This window comes from Saccoglossus kowalevskii, chromosome 10 (genome assembly GCF_978046115.1).
Source record: "Saccoglossus kowalevskii chromosome 10, keSacKowa6.1, whole genome shotgun sequence".
Taxonomy (NCBI): Eukaryota; Metazoa; Hemichordata; class Enteropneusta; family Harrimaniidae; genus Saccoglossus; species Saccoglossus kowalevskii.
The window spans coordinates 35,639,713-35,665,821 of record NC_140650.1 but is presented as its reverse complement, the minus strand read 5'-3'; the positions used below and the strand labels follow the sequence as shown (position 1 = coordinate 35,665,821).

The following is a 26,109-nucleotide window of genomic DNA, read 5'->3' as shown; positions in this document are numbered from 1 at the left end:
AGTGGATAATAATATTTTAGGTTTGCAATGTCATACTCCTCCAGATATTCATCAAGTTTTCTTGAGAGGCGATTAGCTTAAGGAGGGGGCTGTGCAAAATGTTTTTTCTCCTCTTTGTTTTTGTGCTATTCTTTTTCTAGTGTAAAATATTTTTTCTCAAAGATGTAGGCGTGTCAAATTTGTTCATGTTTTTGATCTCTACAGGATTTTTTCAATAATATTTTCCTGTTAATTATTATTAAGAAGATGAAAGATTGTGGAGTGAGTGTGGGTGTGTACAAAAGGGTCAGCAAGAAGAACTATATAAGATAGCTGAAAATCATGAAATACCAGATGAAAGATGTCACTTTTATTTGAGGGAAAACATAAAAAAAGGAATGTACAGTAACTCTACACACTTGGAACTTTCAAAATCTGTGTGCAAATGTAAAACTGATAAACATGCAAATGCTAAACCATTGCATCCATCAATACTGGTTAAACTTTTTTTTCCCCTTAACGTCCATAAATTCTGGTTCTTCAACTTCTTACGTTCCATTTATATAGTATTTCCTTTTTTTAAATTGTCATTATCTGCAAAAAATAATTCAGATTGCTATTAGCTTACAATGACCAGTTTTTAATTAAGACACTTTGTAATCAATTTTGGAAACAAAAATTGGTGGTGTCTGTGTATTTTGGCATATTTCTGTCCTCACTAATAACAATGTGGATAAAATGACATCTTGTGATATGTCAATTTTTCCCCTATGCAACTCAGATATACTTCCAAAAAGATGATACCCGGTACATTCTGATTGAAAAAATATAAATATCAAATAAAACAGAATAACATCAAATTGTTTCCTAACCGAATATATTAAGGGGTTGTGCCATATATACACACAGTTCATCTCTTGAGAGACTAGAACAGTACACAGTCCCTCTGTGGACAGTACATTGCTGTACTTGGAACCTAATTTCTGAGAACAATAGGGGGATTTAACTTCCTACAAGAGACAAAAGAATGTTATGTAACAATGCAGCTGCATGATTTTGTCTTTCAAAGTAGGAAGTTGTGTACATACAAAATTATAGAGTCCCTCCACAATGGGAATGCCACCATGCATGTACAACTTCATCGATCCCCAGGTACTTTCACAAAATAAATAATTGTATTATAATTATGATCCAATACAATACCATATTTGCTCTAAAATTACATTTGTGGATACTAAATCATGAAAATATTACATATTTCGACCATTGAAGATCCCTGTAATTTACCTAAGCGCATGTGCTGCTAATAGAGTAATTATGTTAAGTGTAATATTGTTTCTATATTTTTTTTTCAAAATCAAAATAATGATATTAAAAATATAAAAACAGTTTAGTTTGAAAAGTGAAATAATGGTATTCAGATGGTTATGATTTAAGCATGACCTTAGAAAACAGGGTCATGCAACTTCTGTCTGAGACAATGTGCAATGTGGGTTATAACCTCCTGTATAATCTCATTAATACATATACATGTACCTAGAAGATTTATACATCTGAAACAGTTTTTACTAGTATTCCTATTAGTCAGTGTATAACAAGTGCACTATGCTATATCTGTTCTAAATATGATGAAAAATCCACTTGTTATAATGACACAAATTTCCACAGGTCATTGTTTACTTTTAGGCAGTTTTGTTTCCTTGCAGAGAAAACTTACCATTTTTGTTTCCCTTTCCTGATTTCATAGTGGAATAAAAATTGTTAATTTTTAGTTTCACTCGCATCAATAGAATGGACTTGGCTATTCAAGTTTTGATCAAATTTAATTTTTCTGATTATATTCCAACCACAAAATTGTCTCATTTTGTGTAGCTACACCCTGGCAGCCATGTTTGGCTTATGAAACAGGAGAAGATGTAACAGTGGTGTTGACATAGATTTATTATCAGTTTCTCTAAGGTGTTAATTTGGGTAGGGGGATTATAACTAAGGTTACATGAAAGGGGTAGCCACAGTAACATGTCCCTGTTCTCTAAGGTCTATGACTAAATATTTTTTTGTCCAAGTTGAGCAAGAGTACCCATGATCAATTTGGCTGACCCAGAAATGCCTAGGACATTTACTGACTGCATATTACACCTTCATTATATTTTGTTTAAGTCTTGCCCATTTGCCCCCTGTATCTTCAATAGTAGTGTTCATGCTACACAAAGTACGGGCTAAGATTTAAGCTAATCTCATATGTTTGAGTTCATGCACAGAAGGAAACAATGGTTAGCACGGGGTAAGGAACACCCAAACTTATTAAGAATAGGCAAAATCTGCAGAAATTTTAACTATGAGTGCTCAGTATGAGTAAGTAGGAAGGTTAGTTCTACAGTTATAAAACAATACCAAAGCAAATTCAGAAAGTGCAAACTGCAGAATAACAGGAAGTAGCACAGTATCTCATCATCGGTACATTTTTTCTTGAGTCAATCTCTCTATATGTGTTAGCGTTGATTGTCATGCAGGAAATGGCACACCAAAATAAAAAGTTATGAATATACATGTAGTAGTAAATCTCATAAATGAACATTAAATACAATGGTTTTTTTAGCCGAGCTAAGCGTTCATGCATGTTTTGTTTTGCCTGTGCTAAGGCTTTGGACTGACCAGATTTACTCTGTACCTAGTATTTCTTAGCCTGTATTCATGCAAATTTTTTTAGCACAGGTTAAGGTATTGGACCTCTTAGCCTTTGCTAAAGAGCTCTACGTGAATGCTACGAATAAGTGTCTTCTGTTTATTCCTACCTTAGGCGCATACATTTAGGTTCACTTACCTTTTATATTGATCTCTACAACTCATTCAAATCAAATTGGGCTCAAAGATGAGCAAAGAATATTAGATTTAATGGAAATTTAGTTTAAATCCATGCTAAATTAAAAGTTATTTTGAGTATGAGTTTTACTTTTTTCTTTTGTGCGCGAAGTAAAATGAACTGTTGCACACTGTAGGCATATATCATCTATACTAGTTTACAGGAAAAAGGGATTCTGTATGGTATTTGATGTTATGGGCATAATATATACATGTATAGTTAATACATGATTACTAAATTAGATTTCCCAGTGTACAGTACACTATTGCTGGTATTGTCTGAAGAGAAAAAAAAAACAATATACATAGTCTTCAAAAATTTAAAAAAACAAACATTTTGCAGTCAGTTAAATTATTTTATTAAAATAATTTGAAAACATTGCCATGAATGGAAACAAATTTACGTTGATGTTTTTTTGCAGATTTCAGGAGTTGGAAATAACCTTTGTTTATACTTTTCTTGTATTAACAAACATAGGAGCTAATCCTCATTAACACCTACTTGAGCTTGTTGTTTGACAATTATGAATAATAATGAAGCATTACTTACACAGTGTGCCATGACTGAACAAAAACGAAAGCCCCAAAAGACTATCCTGCTACATAAACAACAACAAAAGTATCTAATATTGTATTGAAGTCATTGTAAAATGGTAAAATAATTACAAATTCATACCTTGATGTGCCAGTTGCAGTACTGCAATCGTCCTATGATTCAACACCATCTAAATACTCCGCAGGTTATGCAGTCCACCAGCAGTCACTGGCATCAGCGTTACTATGAAATTTCACTGGAGATCGAGGCAATATTCGCGAAATTTCATTTAAGTGTACTTGGAAGCGCCAGTAAAACTTGGGAAAAATAAATTCCCACACGTATATTGAGGCTGTTTTCTGGGCCATTATATTTAGAGACATGAACAAAAATACTGGTCATTTTATGTATGTAATGAAAAATAAAATGACCATTTTACTGCCCATAAAAAAAAAATGTTCATCAACTCCATCATTCAAAAAGCAATTGTAATTATTCTGACCAGTATAAAAAACATGGGTCATTAAAACCACCATTTTAAAAACACTAGTAAATATTTTGGCCACTTAAAAAATTCTGGTCAATACTCTGGCCATTAAGAAAATAGTGGCCATTATAATGGCCAGATGTGACTTTTTAAAGGGGTCTGAGGGGTGTAAAAACAGTGTTAAAGTGAAATGAAGAATTATTATAACCTTCTCACTAACCTAAAAGCACAAATAAATATTCAAAAGTTTTGAAAATTAAAACTTTCCGAAACGCGACGGAATTTCCGAAAGTAATCCGGACGCTGTTTTGAGCTGTTAGTTGTCAAGAAGAAGTTGAAAATAGCATCTTTTACCAAAACTGACAAAAATATTTGCTAAAAAGAATTGGTTATAGTTATCACTATGAAATGAACAAATTTGTCAGACGTCCATCCAAGGTACCTACATACCTACATTTTCTGTTATCTTGAATGTTTTACAATTTCGTTTATGTCTAAATCAGCATTTTTTGTGAGATGAAGCATTTGTTTTGATACTAAAATATCTGAATTTCTTTTCAAACAAACTGATGGTGATGAAATAATGAATACCAATTCAGAATGTTCTATTTCAAGAAGTGTACAGCCAATACACAGACAATTTGTCAAATGAACTGTATATCAAATTCAGAATACATATTTGTGATTACAATTTTCTTTTCAAATGTGGATGCAACGTTATGCCTGTTATGTATTTTTGTTTTGATAACTTTTGACTAAACAGACACAGTTTTCCATTGGCTTCAGATCTTGATCAAAAGCTTGACACTCAAAGGGTTATTGATATGAGTGTTTATATCCATTATCTGACATCTTGTTTTCTGTTAAGATAGTTTACATATTTTATTGGTATGCTTGCAAATTTGTATTAGATTATGCAACAATTCTTGCCATGAGTTGACATTGAAACCCAGTCTAGTAGTCCCATGGAATTTGAAAGATACATTACAAGATAAATGATTTACTTCATTGAACACGTACAACAATGCATATACTCTCTGGAATCAGAGTTATGGGGAAACCAGGATTGTCATTGCATATTACAGCGTATGACACGGTGGCAGTGTGTACAATTCCTTAGCAGTCGCTGGCTTGTTGTATATATTTGGTAGCGTCGCTTATATATGGGCTTCAAATACGAACACAGCGTTCAGCACCATCAATGTGGTGAAACCTCATTGATGGTGCTGAATGGGACGTTGCATGTAACATAAATTTCAATTAACCTCACTGAGATGATGCATGCATTGTGGAATACGTAAAACCGAGCCCGAAGCATGCGCACTTTGTACACAATATGCTAATAACTTTTAATGAGGTTATGTCATAGGCATATCTCATGAATATTATTTGAAAGTGAAATTATTAATAGAAAGCATTTAGTATGAAATCACGTACATTCGGTCTTGACTCTCACTCTAGCTATTGTGGTTATTTGAAGACTGTAAACGCTTTCTATCATTCTAACTGGTCACGAAATTTAGCAACTGTTTCTGCGGTTTACACTCAAATCTGAGCTACAGCAAGCCGCAATAGGTCTCAATTGTATACAGCGCCACCAGTGGCTGTTCCCGGCTCCATGCGTTCAGTGACCTTTGAATGTATATCACCAGTAATAAGTCAAGTAGAAACAGTCAAAATTGTCTACTACTTTCTCAATTTTCACATGATATTTTCACACAGGACATCTGTCGTCCGTACTAAGAGAAAATTTTATACTGATAAATTAGGTGCCTAAGTTTGATACAGTTTGGAATGGAATTAGTAAAGTTATTGAGTACACATTTACAATTAATAACAACGACATTTTCCCCTTAATATACCTTTCCCTTTCATCTTTGATGATATGGACAAGGTAAAAATCAAAGTCAAAAAAAGCTTAGAAATCCAGTGTGCTAAGAGTATTGGAGTCATATTAAAATTAATAAAATATTTAAGATTTGCTTTTCAAACAAGAAGCTTAGCAAGTAATATTTGTCTGCTATTTGAGATACACAACATGAAAACAATGCGATCCACATTATTGAAATACTTACAAAAAATAAATTTGATTTTACATCTGTGGTTTTCAGTCTAATTTATTCTAATTTAAATCTGATTTTTTGAGATATCAAAAATGAGCTAATATAATAATTAGATAATATCAATATGCATGTTTTTCATTATTAAACTAATCATGTCTGCGGATTACACCAATGAATCAAATTTCAATGAAATGTGATGATTATGCACATTATGCAAATTAGGCAAAGCTTGAATTTCAATCCCAAACTAATCAGGTTCTTAGCATTGTTCCCAGGCACTTATATACCAAGAAAAGCAATATATGGTTTTTGAGTTATAAGTAGAAAATTGGGTAATTTTTATGCATATATTTCCACCCAAAACTAACTAGATCTATGTCTGACATGTACTAAGGAAAGCCGAAAAGTAAATTATTGTGCAAATTAGGTAATTATTATGAATGTATATAAACTCAAAATCAATTAGATAGTCACATTGTCTTAAGAGTATTTATGTACCAGTTTGACCACAAACTGAGCAGGTCCATGCATTGTTCTAGAGTAACAAGTTTCATTGAACTGTGAAAATATCAGTGGAAAAGGCGGAAAATGACTAATTATGCAATTTAGGTAATTAATATGAACAGATTTTAAAAACTAAGCAGATCTGTGTATTATCCTAGAGTCTCCATGTACCAAGTTTCATTAAAATGTGATGATTAGTACTTATAACATCAGTGAAAAAGCCAAATATTAACTAACATTATGAAAATTAGTTAATTAATATGCATGGTTTTTATTCAAAACTAATTGTGTGTCCAACATTGTCTCAGAGCATCTATGTACCAAGTTTCATCTAAATCCAATGAGCGGTTCTTTAGATATTAGTGGAGGGTGCCCTAAGCACAACCGCCTGCCCACCCACCTAATCATCCCAATATTGCATTCCATTGTGTACATTAAATAAATTTAATTTGTTATATAATTTTAGTTTACTTAATTACCTCCAATATCAGAGCCATCAATTTGACCACTTTTCAGACTTGAACCCTAAAATAAAATAAAATAAAAAAATATTATAATTGGAATATAACATTTCGGAAAACAATAATATGCAAAATTCAGCCAAGTGCATGTGTAACGCAAAGCTTTGAAGTTAATGCAAGAATACACCAAATATCAACAGAATCACTGCTATTTGAATTTATATTGCAAACTAATAATATCAACACTTCTCCTGTGTTGCTAAGTAGATTAAAAAACAAAACAAAAACACGACTATTTATAAAATATTAACTTTATTACTCAGTCATATTCTAATCAAGTACAACTGCACATTTAGACAATATATTTTATTTGCATACTGACTGAAGCAGTTTTACTTTTACATTTATAATGTATGATCAATAAGACATACATTTGACAATAAATTAGTTGTTTATCAAATAAAAATAAATGTCATCTTTCAACACTTTTCTTCTCATCAAAAATCACCTTCTCTATTCACATTGAAATTGGCTAAATAATGAATCTCATAGATGTTTTATGTGCCACTGATTTCTACTGTGCAATTGAGTTTGTCAAGTTTTCTATGTCTCCAGAGCTAAACGAAACATAACAATACAAGACCTACTGTCAAAGATTATTAACTTGTATGGTAACAGCAAAAAAAACATAGAAAAAATAAGCCGTGAGAAATGGCCATATACAACAAAAAATTGTTATCAAAGTTCAAGGGAACTTCTGTAACTTAATCTCCTGAGCAAATATTAATACAAAAAATGCATGATCGTGTTCTCCTAAATCCCAACTTTCTGAAAAGATCTTGTCATGGTTACATGCATAGTTAGAGACAGAGAATGCCCTGATTAAAATTACACTATTTTTCTCTCTCGCTACCTTCAACTTGTGAGCAGTACATCAATATATAGCGCCCTCTAGTGACAAAACTCTTGTGTGACATAAAAAGATGGAGATGGGTGAAAGCTAAACATAACTGTTATCTAAAGAAGAATAGCATTCATCTTAATTTAAGATTACAGACAGAAACAATAGCAATGCTATGTACAACCTTTGACCTTTCTTGCATCCATGACACGTGTTCATGTAAATATACAAGTTTTGATAATTCACTAAAAACTCAAATCTGATAAGGGTTTTGAAATTAATGGCTTTTACAACCATTCATTGTGTGTTCTAATCATAGATTAATCAACAGTATGTTTATGTAAGTTCATTTATCTCAGACAAAACAAGACAAGACATGACATGTCATAGCCCCCCACTCAGGCAAAATTTAAAAACTTATATTGAACTGTGTTTGTGTCAGAGTGAATAAATTCATTGTGAATTGTACTAAAATTTCGTTATTAATTGTTTAGAATTGACATGGAACAATTTTAGGGGGTGGGGTAAAAATATATTCATTTGGCTTTTCTGAGACAATTTATAACTTGTTAAACATATAATGCGATGTGCACTTGTAAACAATTATTACCTGTCCCTGTACCAACTTTGAACAAAACTGGATGACACATATCTGAGAAAAAGCTGTTAACAGCTAGAAAAAGCTAGTTTTTTTTAGATTTTTGAGGGAAAAAATAGCCTCCAAGCAGTACAAATTTATTCAATCAAACAAGTCATGAATGACACTGCATTCACTTGTTGTCATTTGAGAGTTGCAACATATAATTTAACAAAGTTTTTGGCATAGACATAAATTGGCAAACATGATTTCTATGGCATTTTCAAGTTTATAGCACTCTCCATCCTGGTCTCAGCAAGAACACCAGAGAGCAACAAACAAGTACAACAGGTAAAATGACATGCAAGAATGCAAATCAAATCTGCAAATATGTTGACGAGTCAGTGAGTGTTGTGTCTGTTTGGATAAACTTCCTTGTACAACTGTATTCCTAATACAAGGACACTGTCAATCACAGAACTGTTCCAGTGAAAAACTTCTGATATTTTAGACAGTAACAGGGCAATGATACCGTTTGTCATACAAGTACTAGCACCAGACGAGGAACTGAGAAACTGCAATGATCCTTGGTGTACATTACCTTGTCAACAACTTTACTTCCCATGTACTTCATGTACAGATCTACATGTAGTTTGTGGCCCTGAATTAGTTTCAATATCTCTAAATAAGGACAAGAGTACTTCTCATATGACAATGATACAAATAAAATGCAAGAACCCAGAAAAATATTGTCAAGTTTTTATTATCATACATTAATATTAACAAATCGTGTGAAATTTATGTACAGAAAAACACATACTTATGCTTTGGTTGACAGCACTTCTCAAAGAAAAAAAAAAAAGAGGACATGCAAAACTTTATACAATTGTCAGACATGCAGCGAATAGTATGCTTTTGTAATATACGCAGTTTCAGTGGCTTTGCTTTCTGAGAAAAAAATTCTGGCTCTGTACCTGAAAAACAAAACAAAAAAACATTTAGTCAAAAGTAAGCAGAGGTTGTAGCATATGTGCTCCCATTAGCTGTTTAATTTAATTAAAAAAGATATTTGTGTACAGTCTTTTCAGTACGAAAACATATTACTTAATATATTTATACCAGCCAGAAAGAAATTGCAGTTTACACTGTGCAATCAGGAATATAAATGGACAACAATTGATGCATGTCTAGCAATATACTGTTTGAAAGGCCGCAAGATGTAATGAAATAGCAAACCAATCACTACTCGAGTCGGACTGGCTGGGAAACTGGACAATACATACAAAAATGTATGCAAATGATATATGTGCAGCTCCACCAAATTTAAAAATATTCTTTCCATAGTTATGACTCCAATGTGAATGTGATTTTCCAGTAGTTAATGTAATGTAGTCTATTGTACTGTACTGTACAAGTTTATTGTGATTCTATACGTGTTTGTAATATTATTTAGCTTTATTTAGCATTCTGTTTGGTTGGTTAACTTTACTGTATCTTAATGTAGTTTATTTTATTTTTATACAACCATAGAACAACTCACTATAGTTTGTTCTAATGTTGAATAAATATTATTATTAAAATCAGTCACTGTACAATGGTGACCTATTGCGCGAAATTGTTGCAAGGACAATACTGTTTTTGATTTGCGTGCCATCGTGGGTCGATAAAAAAGGCACGGAATGGTCGGCAAGAACCGATCAAGTTCGTCTAGTGTGACCTTCGTGGCTGACGAAAAGCAAGATGCCGTATAATCTTTTAAATAGCCGTCAAGAAGTGAAAGGCCTTAATTTGGTTTTACAATGGGCGTCATGAAATGTTGGAAAATTACAGTCAATCAAAAAAAACTGTTTACATGACAACAAAAAATACTCGCTATATTTAATATGCATTATTTTTTTTAATTTTGTTGGGAACGAAAAGTATAAAGTTTAAAATAAAAACAAACCATTGCTTAGTAGCAAATGATCACGATACTCAGTAGTGATTATATTAACGTACAAAAGATAAAATTGTTGAATTGTAATGAAATGCAAGTAAAATTCAACTTAGTTTCATCGTAAGCGAATGATTTCGGTTACATGTAAACGCTTGATGCAGTACGATATCCGCCATGTTATCCATGCACAAAAGACGCTTTTATTGACCAGATAGGTCAAGTCGCCAATCAACCAATCAAAATGCTGGATGGTGCCCATGTGCTCAAATTACCATCAACATTTAAATACGTTAATGACAGTTCAGCGACCTCATGGTGAAAGCAACGCGGAAGACATTTACCAATGTTTTTGTGCGATTTTTGGCTTTATTTTTCATGGTAAAAAGGCATGATTAAATCAAGATTTTTATTAATCGGCCCGATTTAGAATGTACCGGGTGGAATTTTTCGGGAAAAAAAATAAACGTACTGGTACATTTATTTGGGACATGAGAGTAGCGTTTTGGGCAAGCTCTCCAGTAGCGACATATTTTCAACTTCGGCTATGTCGTGATCAGTGGATTACGTAAATAAACCAACACTTTCAATGAGTACATGTCAACCCAAATAAACTTGTTTATGGCTGTTTATGAACAGCGAGGACGCATCTCAGAACAATAGCTGTGGAAATCATAAACAAATGTAAATGTTGCGGAAATCAAGCATGGCGACAATGATTTTGAGTGTGGCAGAGTCAGGCAAGCGTCTCAGAACAGCATTGCGCCGACACCACCACGACGTTTGAATCCCGGAGAGAGCACTGCAAACCTCTTAAATCACGAGGTAAACTTTCAATTTACACAATACATAATCAGTTCCTACAACCATAATAAAAAGGCAGTTTTTCTGGCGAAACTCTCGCCAGGTTAGCAATAGTTTCTCACGATCACCAAACCCGAGACACAAACGATAATACAAAGTGTATAAATACCATAATAAGCACAGTTTCTTACCTTTGAAATTGACGAGACAGAAGTTTGTCCATATAAGCGTTGCGCAAATAAAGATACAATTCCGGTATACAATATCCTCACACAAAAATGACTGTGATTTCCACCGAGACGAGAAATGTGCATGCGTCATCAAAACTTGAATTAAACTCGGGTAATTTCGGGAAAAGTTGAATTTTCAAGCAATTTTAAAGGAAAAATGTTAAAAATCAAAGAAAAACACAGTGAAACTTTGAAGAATCGAAAAAATAACTTGATGTGCCTAATAACATTATCAATAGATGATTTTCCGTACAATTGCGAGATCTCGCGAGATGCATGAAAGACGCGCGTCGAACATCTGCCGCAAAAATCGAACGATTTGATTTTGAACTAGAATTTCTTTATTTCGTAGCTTACATTGGCCAGCCGATCTTCGACAGAGGAATATTGCTTCCGAATACCCTTACTTAATCGAAATTGCCTATCATCAAATGTGGACAGCACATTATTAAGCATGGAAATGTCCCCGAAATACTTTCGCGTTTGTCGAATCCCACGCGATGTTTGACGCGACTACGACGCTATGACCTTTGTTTGTCCTGTTTTTACATTCGACTTCACGCATAACGCGTGATTCTCGCAGTGAACGGAAAATGGTCTATTCCTGTCTCTGTACCAACTATGAACTGAATTGGATCACACATGTGTTAGAAAAAAGCTGGTAACGTGAATGTGCACACACGGAAGCACAGGCACGACCCAAATTAATAACCCCGCCCGGATCGTAGATCCAGAGGGGGCTAACAAATCTGACTTGAACCACACCTCTTTTGTTGTAGAAGTAATCTACGTGATTAGATACAGTGTATTAACATAAAAGTGTGAACTGTCTTGGCTATAATGCGGATCCTGTTGCTGAAAAAGCTGTAGTTGATTATTAAACAATGAAACAAGAAGTCCTGAAAGATGAAAAATATAACCTAAAAATAAATCAAAATAAACCAAAGAAAGCTTAGAAAGAACTCCCATGTTGGAGACACATTAAATATAATTCAAAATTACTTGTACTTGATTGAGGTAGTGATGGAAAAGCTGAAAACTTAAAATGCAAATCAGAAAATTAATATGAACATATTTGAGTGTAAACCTAATGAGGTCTGCGCAATGTAACAGACCATTTATGTACCAAGTTTTATTGAAATGCGATTGGTACCCCAAAAAATTATGAATTATTATGGTAATTAGGAAATTAATATAAACAGATTTTAACCCCAAACTAATCAAGGTTTGTACATTGTCCTAGAGCATCTTTGTACCAAGTTTCATTGAAATGGAATAATTAGTACTTTAGATATCAGTGTAATAACTTAAAAGTGGTTAATTATATGCAAATTAGTAATTAATATGTACAGATTTTAACCCACAATTAACCAGGACTGTCTATTGTCCTACAGCATCCATGTACAAAGTTTCATTGAAATGTGATGATTAGTACTTGAGAAATCAGTGTGAAAGCTGAAAATTAATTAATTATGCAAATTAGGTAATTAATATGCACAATTATTTACCCTAAAACTAATCAGGTCTCTTGATAGTCCTAAAGGATCTATGTACCAAGTTTCATTGAAATGTGATGATTAGTACTTGAGATATCGGTGGAAAAGCTGAGAATTAACTAATTATGCAAATTAGGTAATTAATATGCACAAATATTTATCCCGAATAAATGAATCTTTGGATAGTCCTTGAGTATCTATGTACCAAGTTTCATTGAAATGTAATGCTTACTACTTGAAACATCAAAAGCTGAAAAATAATCAATTATGCAAATTAGGTAATTAATATGCACTGATATTACCGTAAAAACTATCAGGTCTGTGCAGTGTCCTATGACATCTATGTACCAAGTTTCATTGAAATGTGATGATTAGTACTTAATCAGTTGAAAAAATGAAAATTCACTAATCGTTATGCAAATTAGGTAATTAGTAATTAGGTAATTTTCACCAAAAACTAATCAAAACCTAGCATTAGTTCAGAGCATCTATGTACCAAGTTTCATCAAAATCCAATGAGTGGTTGTTAAGATATCAGTGTAACAGTCATGGAACAGCTTACAATTAGCTAACTATCATGCAAATTAGGTAACTAATATGCACGGATTTTTACCAAAAACTAATCACATCTGTGCACAAGTTCAGAGCATCTATATATAAACCTAATCAAATCTACGCATTGGCCCAGAGCATCTATGCACCAAGTTTCATCAAAAACTGATGCATGGTTCTTGAGATATCAGTGGAACACACACACACACACATACAGACACACTAACTGCAAAGACTCCCATTTTGTGCTTAGCACATGGGAGTCAACAAATAAATGAACAAAACATTTTCAATATACAATAATACTTACAGAAATGTCACGTCTTAACCAATGTATCCAAGCTGGATTAGGTGCATCAGGATCAGACATTACCAAAACATATTTACTAGCCTGCAATATAGACCACAATCTCAACAAATGAATCACTATTGACTATTAATCTTACTTCATGTCAATGACACATATTACACAATAACACATTACTCAACGAAAAATTACACAATGACAAATATTACATAATGACAAACATTACAAAATGACACATTACAAAATGACATATATTACACAATGACACACTGAACAATGACACACATTACATAATGACAAACATTACATAATGACAAACATTACACAATGACACACACTGAACAATGACACACATTACATAATGACACACATTACACAATGACAAACATTACACAATGACACACATTAAACAATAACACACATTACATAATGACAAACATTACATACGTTTTTTTTCTTCTACTTTTTCAGCCTTTGAGGGATTATGTACAGAAAGTGTCATCTATATGTCAATTGTTTCATGCAAATTTTATGATAAAAGAATTTTTTTTTTGTACAGCAAAGCTTATAATGTTTATGATTGTCTATATTTGAATACAAATAGGGCAGAGTTTTTCTTTCTTTTCTTCTTTTCTTGTCTGTGTATTTGTTATTTTGAAAAGAAATAAAATTAATTTAAATATAAAAAAATAAAAAATAACTAATACACACCGTGACAGAGCTCATAATAACTATAAAGACAATATAAAAATTGACATTTTTTGTCAATTTATTTTTTATGGTACCCAACTTTATGCTCAATTTTCTAGTCTTAGGTCTATATATATCCTCATCAGAAATTGATTTTTGAATTCCTGAGGAAATTTCGGTCTAGAATCATTTCCCCAGACCATTTGGCGCTTCCAACATAAATAAAACCTATCTGGCTCTTGGACTATACGCAGATATCGCTACCTCATATACGATAATCTAAGAATATGCAGATATTGCTAACCCGTATACGATAATCTGCGAATATGCATATATCCCTACCCTATATAAGATAATTAGAGAATGATTGCCATTTCTGAGTGTTATAAATCACCACAATCACAATGAGGGTTTCTATGATGTCATAGATTTACATTATCCCACACTATTTTAGTATATGCCCTGATTCATTATTATTTAATTAACAGAGTAATGAAGGGGCTGAGTGTAATAATGTGTGAGACTTATTATATATTTATCACATGTGTTCGTTTCTCTGTGTTTTGCTGACACAAATAACGTCATACTATTTATAAATATAATTTATAATTTTATTTTCGTTTTTCAAATTTACAAATTTATATGTCAGCATTTCTAATTTTTCAAATACCGCACACCAATGGGACAGTGAAAATTCCTAAAGAGAAACAACATATGGTTTTTGTTAACCATGAGGGCGTACTTCAATTATGCCAGCTATTAGACAAAATAAAACAAAAACATTACATAATGACAAACATTACATAATGACACCTATTAAACAATGACACACATTACATAATGACAAACATTACACAATGACACACATTACATAATGACAAACATTACATAATGACAAACATTGCACAGTGACAAACATTACATAATGACAAACATTACACAATGACACATTAGACAAAACACATATTACACAACATATCACACAATGACACATTAAACAATGACACCTATCAAGCAATGATAGACATTACACAATGACACATGTTAAACAATGACACATTACACAATGACACACATTACACAACGACAAACATTACACAATGACACCTATTAAACAATGACACACATTACATAATGACAAACATTACATGACAAACATTGCACAATGACACACATTACATAATGACAAACATTACACAATGACATATTACACAATGACATATTAGACAAAACACATATTACACAACATATCACAAATGACACATTAAACAATGACACCTATCAAACAATGACAGACATTACACAATGACACATATTAAACAATGACACATTACACAACGACACATTAAATGACACATTACAAAATGGCACATAGTACAAAATGACACATACAATGACACACATTACACAATGATGCACATTTAACAAGGACACATGATACACAATGTCAAACTAATCTGATGGAGGTCCACCCAAAGTACTTGCATACAACATATCAAAGCAATTGGGTAGTTGTAGTTGAAAATATATTACACAGCACATTCAACAATGACCAATTACAAAATGATACACAATAAAACATTGCACAATGACACAGGTTACACAATAGCAGAGATTACTGTAATACACAAAGGCACACAATGACACATTAAACAATGTGGTACATAACAAATTATGCAAGTTTTACCAAGGATTTATAAAAGATTAGAGTTTACAACTTTCACAATCATGTACGGTTTTATGTGATGAAGATCCCATGTGTTTTGCTAGAGTTTCAGTTCTTTCAATTTATCAACTTTTAACTAACCAATAGCATCACAGATGAAAAGAATGTCAAATAACATCTATAATCAAAGAAAGCTTAGAAAGAACTCCCATGTGCTGAGAGTATTGGAGACGCATTAAATATAATTCAAAATTACTTAGCTGAAAACTAATTATGCAAATCAGAAAATTAATATGAACAGATTTGAGTGTAAAACTAATGAGGTCTGCGCAATGTAACAGAAAATCTATGTTTCCAAGTTTAATTGAAATGTGATTAGAACCAAAAAATTATGAATTATTATGCTTATTAGGGAATTAATATAAAAAGATTTTTACCCCAAACTAATTAGGTTTGTACATTGTCCTAGAGCATCTTTGTACTAAGTTTCATTGAAATGGAATAATTAGTACTTTAGATATCAGAGTGAAAGCTTAAAATTGGTTAATTATGCAAATTAAGTAATTAATATGTACAGATTTTAACCCACAATTATCCAGGTCTGTCTATTGTCCTACAGCATCCATGTACATTCATTGGTATGTGATCCATGTACATTCATTGGTATGTGATGTTTAGTACCTGAGATATCAGAGTGAAAGTTGGTTAATTATGCAAATTAGGTGATTAATATGCACAAATATTTACCAAAAACTAATTGGGTCTGCATAATTCTAGATTCATTGAAATGTGATGATTAGTACTTTAGATATCAGTAGAAAAGCTGAAAATTAATTATGCAAATTAGGTAATTAATATGCACAATTATTTACCCTAAAACTAATCAGGGCTCTGCATAGTCCTAAAGGATCTATGTACCAAGTTTCATTGAAATGCGATGATTATTACTTGAGATAGCTGTGGAAAAGCTGAAAATTAATTATGCAAATTAGGTGATTAATATGCACAAATATTTATCGGAAACAATCAATCTCTGCATAGTCCTTGAGTATGTAAATACCAAGTTTCATTGAAATGTAATGCTCACTACATATATCAAATGCTGAAAATTAATTATGCAAATTAGGTACTGTAGAATACTTTATTTTCGCTTGGAATTTATTTTCGCTATTTTCGCTGAAGGGATGTTTTCGTGAAAATAAAATCCAGCGAATATACTTTTCTTCCTATAATTTTACATTAAACTCATCAAAAATCAGTGAAAATAAATTCCACACAAAACGCCCAAAAAGCCTTTTCAGCGAAAATTAATTCCAGCGAAAATAAAGTATTCCACAGTAATTAATATGTACTGATATTACCATAAAAACTATCAGGTCTGTGCAGTGTCATATGACATCTATGTACCAAGTTTCATTGAAATGTGATGATTAGTACTTATATCAAATGCTGAAAATTAACTAATTATGCAAATTAGGTAATTAATATGTACTGATATTACCATAAAAACTATCAGGTCTGTGCAGTGTCATATGATATCTATGTACCAAGTTTCATTGAAATGTGATTAGTACTTGAGATATCAGTGGAAAACCCGAAAATTGACTAATCATTATGCAAATTAGGTAATTAGTATCCACGGATTATTACCAAAAACTAATCAAAACCTAGCATTAGTTCAGAGCATGTATGTACAAAGTTTCATCAAAATCCAACGAGTGGTTGTTTAGATATCAGTGGAACAATCATGGAACAGCTAAAAATCAGCTAATTATCATGCAAATTAGGTAATTAATATGCACGGATTTTTACCAAAAATTAATCAAATCTGCGCATATGTTCAGAGCATCTATGTACCAAGTTTCATCAAAATCCAATGAGTGGTTGTTTAGATATCAGTGGAACAATCATGGAACAGCTAAAAAGCAGCTAATTATCATGCAAATTAGGTAATTAATATGCATGGATTTTTACCAAAAACTAATCAAATCTGCGCATATGTTCAGAGCATCTATGTACCAAGTTTCATCAAAATCCAATGAGTGGTTCTTTAGATATCAGTGGAACAGTCATAGAACAGCTAAAAATTAGCTAATTATCATGCAAATTAGGTAATTAACGAGCATGGATTTTTACCAAAACCTAATCAAATCTGCACATTGGCCCAGAACATCTATGCACCAAGTTTCATCAAAAACCGATGTATGGTTCTTGAGATAGCAGTGGAACAGTCGGACACACATACACACATACACACACACACACACACACACACACACACACACACACACAACTGTAAAGACTCCCAATTATGTGCTTCGCACATGGAGTCAAAAACTATCTATCAGCTTTAAGCATATTTGTTACGCAATGGCACACTTTGCTGTGGCTTTTGTCATTTGTTGTGACCACAGAGAGGGACTGTGTTGTGACCACAGGGAGGGACTGTGTTGTGACCACAGGGAGGGACTGTGTTGTGACCACAGGGAGGGACTGTGTTGTGGCCACAGGGAGGGACTGTGTTGTGACCACAGGGAGGGACTGTGTTGTGACCACAGGGAGGGACTGTATTGTGACCACAGGGAGGGACTGTGTTGTGACCACAGGGAGGGACTGTGTTGTGACCATAGGGAGGGACTGTGTTGTGACCACAGGGAGGGACTGTGTTGTGACACCAAGGCAAGTTTATTGCCTGAATCCCGGAGAAGGTATTTCATCGCCACAACAATGAATACGCTGTTATAGTTTTTATTATTCATTTGTTGTCCAAATCGAACATATTTATGAAATATAAATCATATAACATAACGCTTAATGACGTCATTTGCACCCCAAATGCTCATAATGTCATTTGACCCTCTACTTTTCAGATACGATATAGCTACCATTTATTCTGGCGAACCAAACCACTGGAATAGTATTTTAAAGGGCGGTGATCGTCGTACCGCGTTGTGTTCTATATGAGACCCATAACGAGGTATAAAATGCAGGTAAAATAAATTGTTTACATACAATTCGAACACAGGCTGGGTGACGACCACTGCACTTTATAAAAGAAACAACACGAATTCAGCTGGTATGTATGATTACCTACCTCGTCCGCAATGGGGAGTGCGATCAGGGGAGCATTGTTGTCAAAATTGGATGCTGAAACGGCGCTGCCACAGACGATTTCACCGAAATCGTATTTCACAGTCAAACCTGACTGACAGGGACAATTACTGCAACTAGAAAAAACAAAGAAACACGTGAAAAATACGAGCCGAAACATTATGTGATGTGGCTAACACTGTGCAACAGATGATGCGGTTCCCAATCAGCACGCGAGCGCAATGATTTGAAAACATTCACCCTCGTCAAAATAAAGGTAAACCTTGAATACACGTGGGTAATAAATTACGCAAATTTAATTAATAAATATGTACAATATGTCATATACTGCAAATAATTTGAGAGTGAGGAAAATGTGCATAATAAACTTGTGTAAATATTCAACAGAGAAGATATGCTCTTGTCGAAAGCCGGGAACAAGGTGAAAATGACCCCTTAGCTAACTAAGAGTAGGCTGAATTTCAGACCACCTAACACGAGTTTTATTTTAAAACCATAATATTGTACTGTCCCAGAGGCTTTAAAAAATTCGTACGGGGAAGGGTAAAGAAATGAACAAAAGTTCTATCATATCTGATATTTATGATAAAAACATGCCCACAGTTGACCCATTTTTCAGGTGTATAGTTTCATCATTAACTTTTTACCCTTTATGTGTTTATTTTGGCTCATTATATTACATGACTCACAAATTTGGAAAAACTGACAAAAACGCAGCCAGTCTTCATTACCAACGTTTCTGTACCAAACGTACTCCCAAATTGAAGACGGTTGAATGGACATAAAGATTTACAAATGTTTGCCAGTTAAACAATTTAAATACCATGAACAATCCACGATGTGTACTAATTTACTTCATGTTGATCACTGGAGGATTTGAACAAAAAAATACGCGGCATTATTGATATAGTAATATGTCGTACATACCCAGGACGTCTTGAATCACGGAAATGCACGAGCGCCAGTAAACATATTAATACGAGCAAAGTACAAACGCGCGCGCTTGACGCTGGATAAGTAAGCATTCTCAAATTCCAAAAATAAAAAGCGAGACGAGTTGTGCCTCGGCCTGAATAGAGTGCGGATCAGTGATTTGTTTCAACTGTTATTTTACAGTTCTCATAGTAAAACGTGGGTCATTATTGTGCCAGATGTGGGCAGATGTCGCCTGTAACAATAATAGTCATTACGACTACATTTGAACAGCGCCGCCTATGTTTATTTTTTGAAGAGATAATATAATATAATAGATTAACGTTGATAAAAAGATTCTAAATATAAACTTAAATATTATGGGAGGGGGATATTCGCTTTGAACAATATAAAAGAATATTCACAATGTATATATCTTAGGTAATGCAAATCAATCCTGGTAATGTTTATTAGCCGGAGGAGGGACAAAGCTGTTGTGATTCTTGTTTTGAGATGGATCTCAAGTTGAGATCGTGCAAAAGCGGGAAATATTCTACGAACCAGTTTCAAACAATATACAACTTTAACCTCCAAAATGCAAGTGTCATGGGCCATGTGGCGTCGGCAAAATTAGCAGTCGACGGTGCTACGAATAAATGTACCGCGGGATGTGGGAAAACTCAACTCGCTTGACCGGCTCTGTGGAGATACTGAGTGAATTGACACGCACACGTAAAAGGTTTCTCACAGATAGTCCATCGGTTTACCAAATTAATTAATCACATCCTTTACCAATCTGATTAAAATGAGATCCTAGTTTGGACTGGCAGTTTTGGTAATAAATAAAAAAAATAGTAAAAATATAATCGAATTGACGCCGTCATCGGGGAAAGGTTGCAAACAACTCACATGGTTTACACGATTACCAGGTTTTAAAACTCAATATACATACATACGTACAAATGATATATTTATACATCCCAAACATGCGGGCTGTTATCAATGAATGACCTTATAATATTTGAGTAACTAGTGGGCCTACGTGCTTCCAATGGGTTTTCTATAAACTAAACAATGCAGTAACAATGGTGACATGCCCACTAAAACAGAAACAAAATAATGACGAAAAAATAATGTTGATATTTCTGTAGCACATGTGCGGATTGTTGACATAAACGTGTCTAATTAATACTGCTAGACTGCACTAATAACTGGAATGATTTCATTTTCCACACAGCGCTATTTTATGCTCGCCCAGACGTTCAGTCTGGTACCTCTGACGAAGCTACATATTCAGTTGACGTCGGATAGGCGAGTATTACTACTGAATTCGCAACATACATAGATATAAGCGATAACCCACGAGACACACGAGAAATAATGTATTTGTAATTGGGGCATTCTTCGCCAGTTACAAAACATGGAACACTATATATATATAAATTCTTAACTCATGATGAGTGAGGTACTCCATGTCCCTTACGAAACAGTACTGTAGAGTCAACTTTACTCATGTAGTCGTGTCTTAATTTCTCTGTCGAATCCCTTTTTTGTTAATATTTGCTTAGGAGAATGTGTTACGGAAGTCCACGTGAACCTGACAAAAACACGAATTGCGGGATTTGCTGTTTTTTGCGGTTCTTCAGTCAATGTTTTTTCACTGTTACCGATCAAGATAATAATGTTTGAAAATGTGTCTCGATATTGTTATGTGAGGCACCATATTGTGCTCATATCAATGTAAATAGGTTGTGTAATTTATGAATCATTAGGGGGAAGAACAGTGTTGCAAGATGACATTTTTAATAGTCGCGATAGTATAAATTTGTCCCGTAATTAATGTAATGCAATAAAATGCTTTTTTGTATTTGGTCGCGAATACACAATTAATTGTCAAATATACGCCATTTCGACCATACAGATACAAGTGATGATGCTACTGTAGTAAACCTAGTCAAATTATACGATTATTTGAAGACATAAAGCATCCAAGATGAAATCACATATACCAGCAGTATGAAAACAAGTCATAATGAAACGGCACATATACAAACAAGGCTGGAATACTTAGAAGCACCGGTCTACTACCAACATGTATTCCAAAAACTAAGAAAATCAAATGAAGCATGGATATCTACATGAAGCATGCAATACAACCTTGGGGTTCAGCAATCCAGAGATCTGATACTATGATGCAGAATAAGGATTCTTCAAGCTAAATTAAGATGTGTACGTAAGTGAGTTGGTCGTACAAACCATGAGTACCTGGCTTTATATGCATGTCATCGTCTGTGACTTGCTGTGGTCTCGTGTGTGTGTGTGTGTGTGTGTGTGTGTGTGTGTGTGTGTGTGTGTGTGTGTGTGTGTGTGTGTGTGTGTGTGTGTGTGTGTGTGTGTGTGTGTGTGTGTGTGTGTGTGTGTGTGTGTGTGTGTTGGTGTAGACGTAGAAGTGGAGCCTGTAGACCAGACATACACAAACAAAGTGGAGCCCTTTGTACAAGTGGAGCCCCAAATTGGTGGCTCCACAATGTTTCATAATTTATATTAATATTTAATCGAATTTAAGTCAGGTTTGCGAAGCTTAGGTTTAGTATCGGGGAAGGTATGGTTCACGTTATATTAATATTAATATAATTATGCCATACCTTACCCCGATACTAAATCTAAGCTTCGCAAACATTTCTATGTTCAGTCACGGGATATTCAACTCTAGTTTAATTAAACTTAATTAAAGTGCAATTCTCCATTGTATTACATTGTAATTGAGTTTAATTAAACTCCAATTAAAACGCAACCCTATATAGGAACGCGTTTTAATCGAGTTCATATTGCAACTATATTAAAAGTTAATTCAACTATATTAAAAGTTAATTCAATGGTGGCTCCACAATTCATGGGACACCTGTATGTGTGTGTGTGTGTGTGTGTGTGTGTGTGTGTGTGTGTGTGTGTCGGTGTGTGTGTGTGTGTGTGTGTGTGTGTGTATGTGTGTGTGTGTGTGTGTGTGTGTGTGTGTGTGTGTGTGTGTGTGTGTGTGTGTGTGTGTATGTGTGTGTGTGTGTGTGTGTGTGTGTGTGTGTGTGTGTGTGTATGTGTGTGTGTGTGTGTGTGTGTGTGTGTGTGTGTGTGTGTGTGTGTGTGTGTGTGTGTGTGTGTTTATAAGTTCGTGGCTTGCCTGTAGTTAAATTACACATCTACATCTAACTCATAACACATCCAATCATAGATTGTACAATACAAGTCGTATAGGAAAATATTCAAGTCCAAGAGCACAAATTAGTGACAATTATTGAAAGTATATTGAATATTGAACCATTTTTTTGCCTTTATAATTCTTATTCACAGTGTTTATTTCTGTTTCTATTTCCTTAAGTTTTGTATTTTTGTGTTTACGAGTAATAACAAAACTAATAAAAAAAACTTATTAGATACTACTGATGATTTCCACACCCCAGACCATGTTATTAGATACTACTGGTGATTTCCACACCCCAGACCGTGTTATTAGATACTACTGGTGATTTCCACACCCCAGACCGTGTTATTAGATACTACTGGTGATTTCCACACCCCAGACCGTGTTATTAGATACTACTGGTGATTTCCACACCCCAGACCATGTTATTAGATACTACTGGTGATTTCCACACCCCAGACCGTGTTATTAGATACTACTGATGATTTCCACACCCCAGACCATGTTATTAGATACTACTGGTGATTTCCACACCCCAGACCGTGTTATTAGATACTACTGGTGATTTCCACACCCCAGACCGTGTTATTAGATACTACTGGTGATTTCCACACCCCAGACCGTGTTATTAGATACTACTGATGATTTCCACACCCCAGACCATGTTATTAGATACTACTGGTGATTTCCACACCCCAGACCATGTTATTAGATACTACTGGTGATTTCCACACCCCAGACCATGTTATTAGATACTACTGGTGATTTCCACACCCCAGACCGTGTTATTAGATACTACTGATGATTTCCACACCCCAGACCATGTTATTAGATACTACTGGTGATTTCCACACCCCGGACCGTGTTATTAGATACTACTGGTGATTTCCACACCCCAGACCGTGTTATTAGATACTACTGGTGATTTCCACACCCCAGACCGTGTTATTAGATACTACTGGTGATTTCCACACCCCAGACCATGTTATTAGATACTACTGGTGATTTCCACACCCCAGACCGTGTTATTATATACTACTGATGATTTCCTCACCCCAGACCATGTTATTATATACTACTGATGATTTCCTCACCCCAGACCATGTTATTAGATACTACTGGTGATTTCCACACCCCAGACCGTGTTATTATATACTACTGGTGATTTCCACACCCCAGACCATGTTATTAGATACTACTGGTGATTTCCACACCCCAGACCGTGTTATTATATACTACTGGTGATTTCCACACCCCAGACCATGTTATTAGATACTACTGATGATTTCCTCACCCCAGACCGTGTTATTAGATACTACTGGTGATTTCCACACCCCAGACCGTGTTATTAGATACTACTGGTGATTTCCACACCCCAGACCATGTTATTAGATACTACTGGTGATTTCCACACCCCAGACCGTGTTATTATATACTACTGATGATTTCCTCACCCCAGACCGTGTTATTAGATACTACTGGTGATTTCCACACCCCAGACCGTGTTATTAGATACTACTGGTGATTTCCACACCCCAGACCGTGTTATTAGATACTACTGGTGATTTCCACACCCCAGACCATGTTATTAGATACTACTGGTGATTTCCACACCCCAGACCGTGTTATTATATACTACTGATGATTTCCTCACCCCAGACCGTGTTATTAGATACTACTGGTGATTTCCACACCCCAGACCGTGTTATTAGATACTACTGGTGATTTCCACACCCCAGACCATGTTATTAGATACTACTGGTGATTTCCACACCCCAGACCGTGTTATTATATACTACTGATGATTTCCTCACCCCAGACCGTGTTATTAGATACTACTGGTGATTTCCACACCCCAGACCGTGTTATTAGATACTACTGGTGATTTCCACACCCCAGACCGTGTTATTATATACTACTGGTGATTTCCACACCCCAGACCGTGTTATTAGATACTACTGGTGATTTCCACACCCCAGACCGTGTTATTAGATACTACTGGTGATTTCCACACCCCAGACCATGTTATTAGATACTACTGGTGATTTCCACACCCCAGACCGTGTTATTAGATACTACTGGTGATTTCCACACCCCAGACCGTGTTATTAGATACTACTGGTGATTTCCACACCCCAGACCGTGTTATTAGATACTACTGGTGATTTCCACACCCCAGACCGTGTTATTAGATACTACTGGTGATTTCCACACCCCAGACCGTGTTATTAGATACTACTGGTGATTTCCACACCCCAGACCGTGTTATTAGATACTACTGATGATTTCCACACCCCGGACCGTGTTATTAGATACTACTGGTGATTTCCACACCCCAGACCGTGTTATTAGATACTACTGGTGATTTCCACACCCCAGACCATGTTATTAGATACTACTGGTGATTTCCACACCCCAGACCGTGTTATTAGATACTACTGATGATTTCCACACCCCAGACCATGTTATTAGATACTACTGGTGATTTCCACACCCCAGACCGTGTTATTAGATACTACTGGTGATTTCCACACCCCAGACCGTGTTATTAGATACTACTGGTGATTTCCACACCCCAGACCGTGTTATTAGATACTACTGGTGATTTCCACACCCCAGACCGTGTTATTAGATACTACTGGTGATTTCCACACCCCAGACCGTGTTATTAGATACTACTGGTGATTTCCACACCCCAGACCGTGTTATTAGATACTACTGGTGATTTCCACACCCCAGACCGTGTTATTAGATACTACTGGTGATTTCCACACCCCAGACCGTATTATTAGATACTACTGGTGATTTCCACACCCCAGACCGTGTTATTAGATACTACTGGT

The 26,109-nt window shown here is 34.7% G+C and overlaps 1 protein-coding gene and 1 long non-coding RNA gene across 3 annotated transcripts in view; both read right to left on the bottom strand.

Annotated features, from left to right (window-relative positions):
* Positions 1 to 20,301, bottom strand: part of LOC144352419 (protein D2-like) — a 31,854-nt gene extending 11,553 nt beyond the window's left edge. Inside the window, exons 1-4 of one of the 2 annotated variants that reach the window (XM_085504562.1) lie at positions 20,086 to 20,301; positions 19,142 to 19,274; positions 13,695 to 13,775; positions 6,910 to 6,955 (exon numbers count right to left, since the gene is read on the bottom strand). In XM_085504562.1, coding sequence (XP_085360688.1) covers positions 6,910 to 6,955; positions 13,695 to 13,775; positions 19,142 to 19,274; positions 20,086 to 20,183 — 358 coding nt within the window. In that variant the 5' untranslated portion in view covers positions 20,184 to 20,301. The remainder of the gene's footprint in view (positions 1 to 6,909; positions 6,956 to 13,694; positions 13,776 to 19,141; positions 19,275 to 20,085) is intronic. The other variant, XM_085504563.1, reaches the window with a different exon arrangement.
* On the bottom strand, positions 328 to 5,323 carry LOC144348566 (uncharacterized). Its single transcript, XR_014930739.1, has 4 exons — positions 5,301 to 5,323; positions 3,518 to 3,632; positions 852 to 989; positions 328 to 573 (listed from the first exon to the last, which is right to left on the bottom strand). It is a non-coding gene; the product is annotated as an uncharacterized LOC144348566 (long non-coding RNA).
* Positions 20,302 to 26,109: the final 5,808 nt, after the last annotated feature.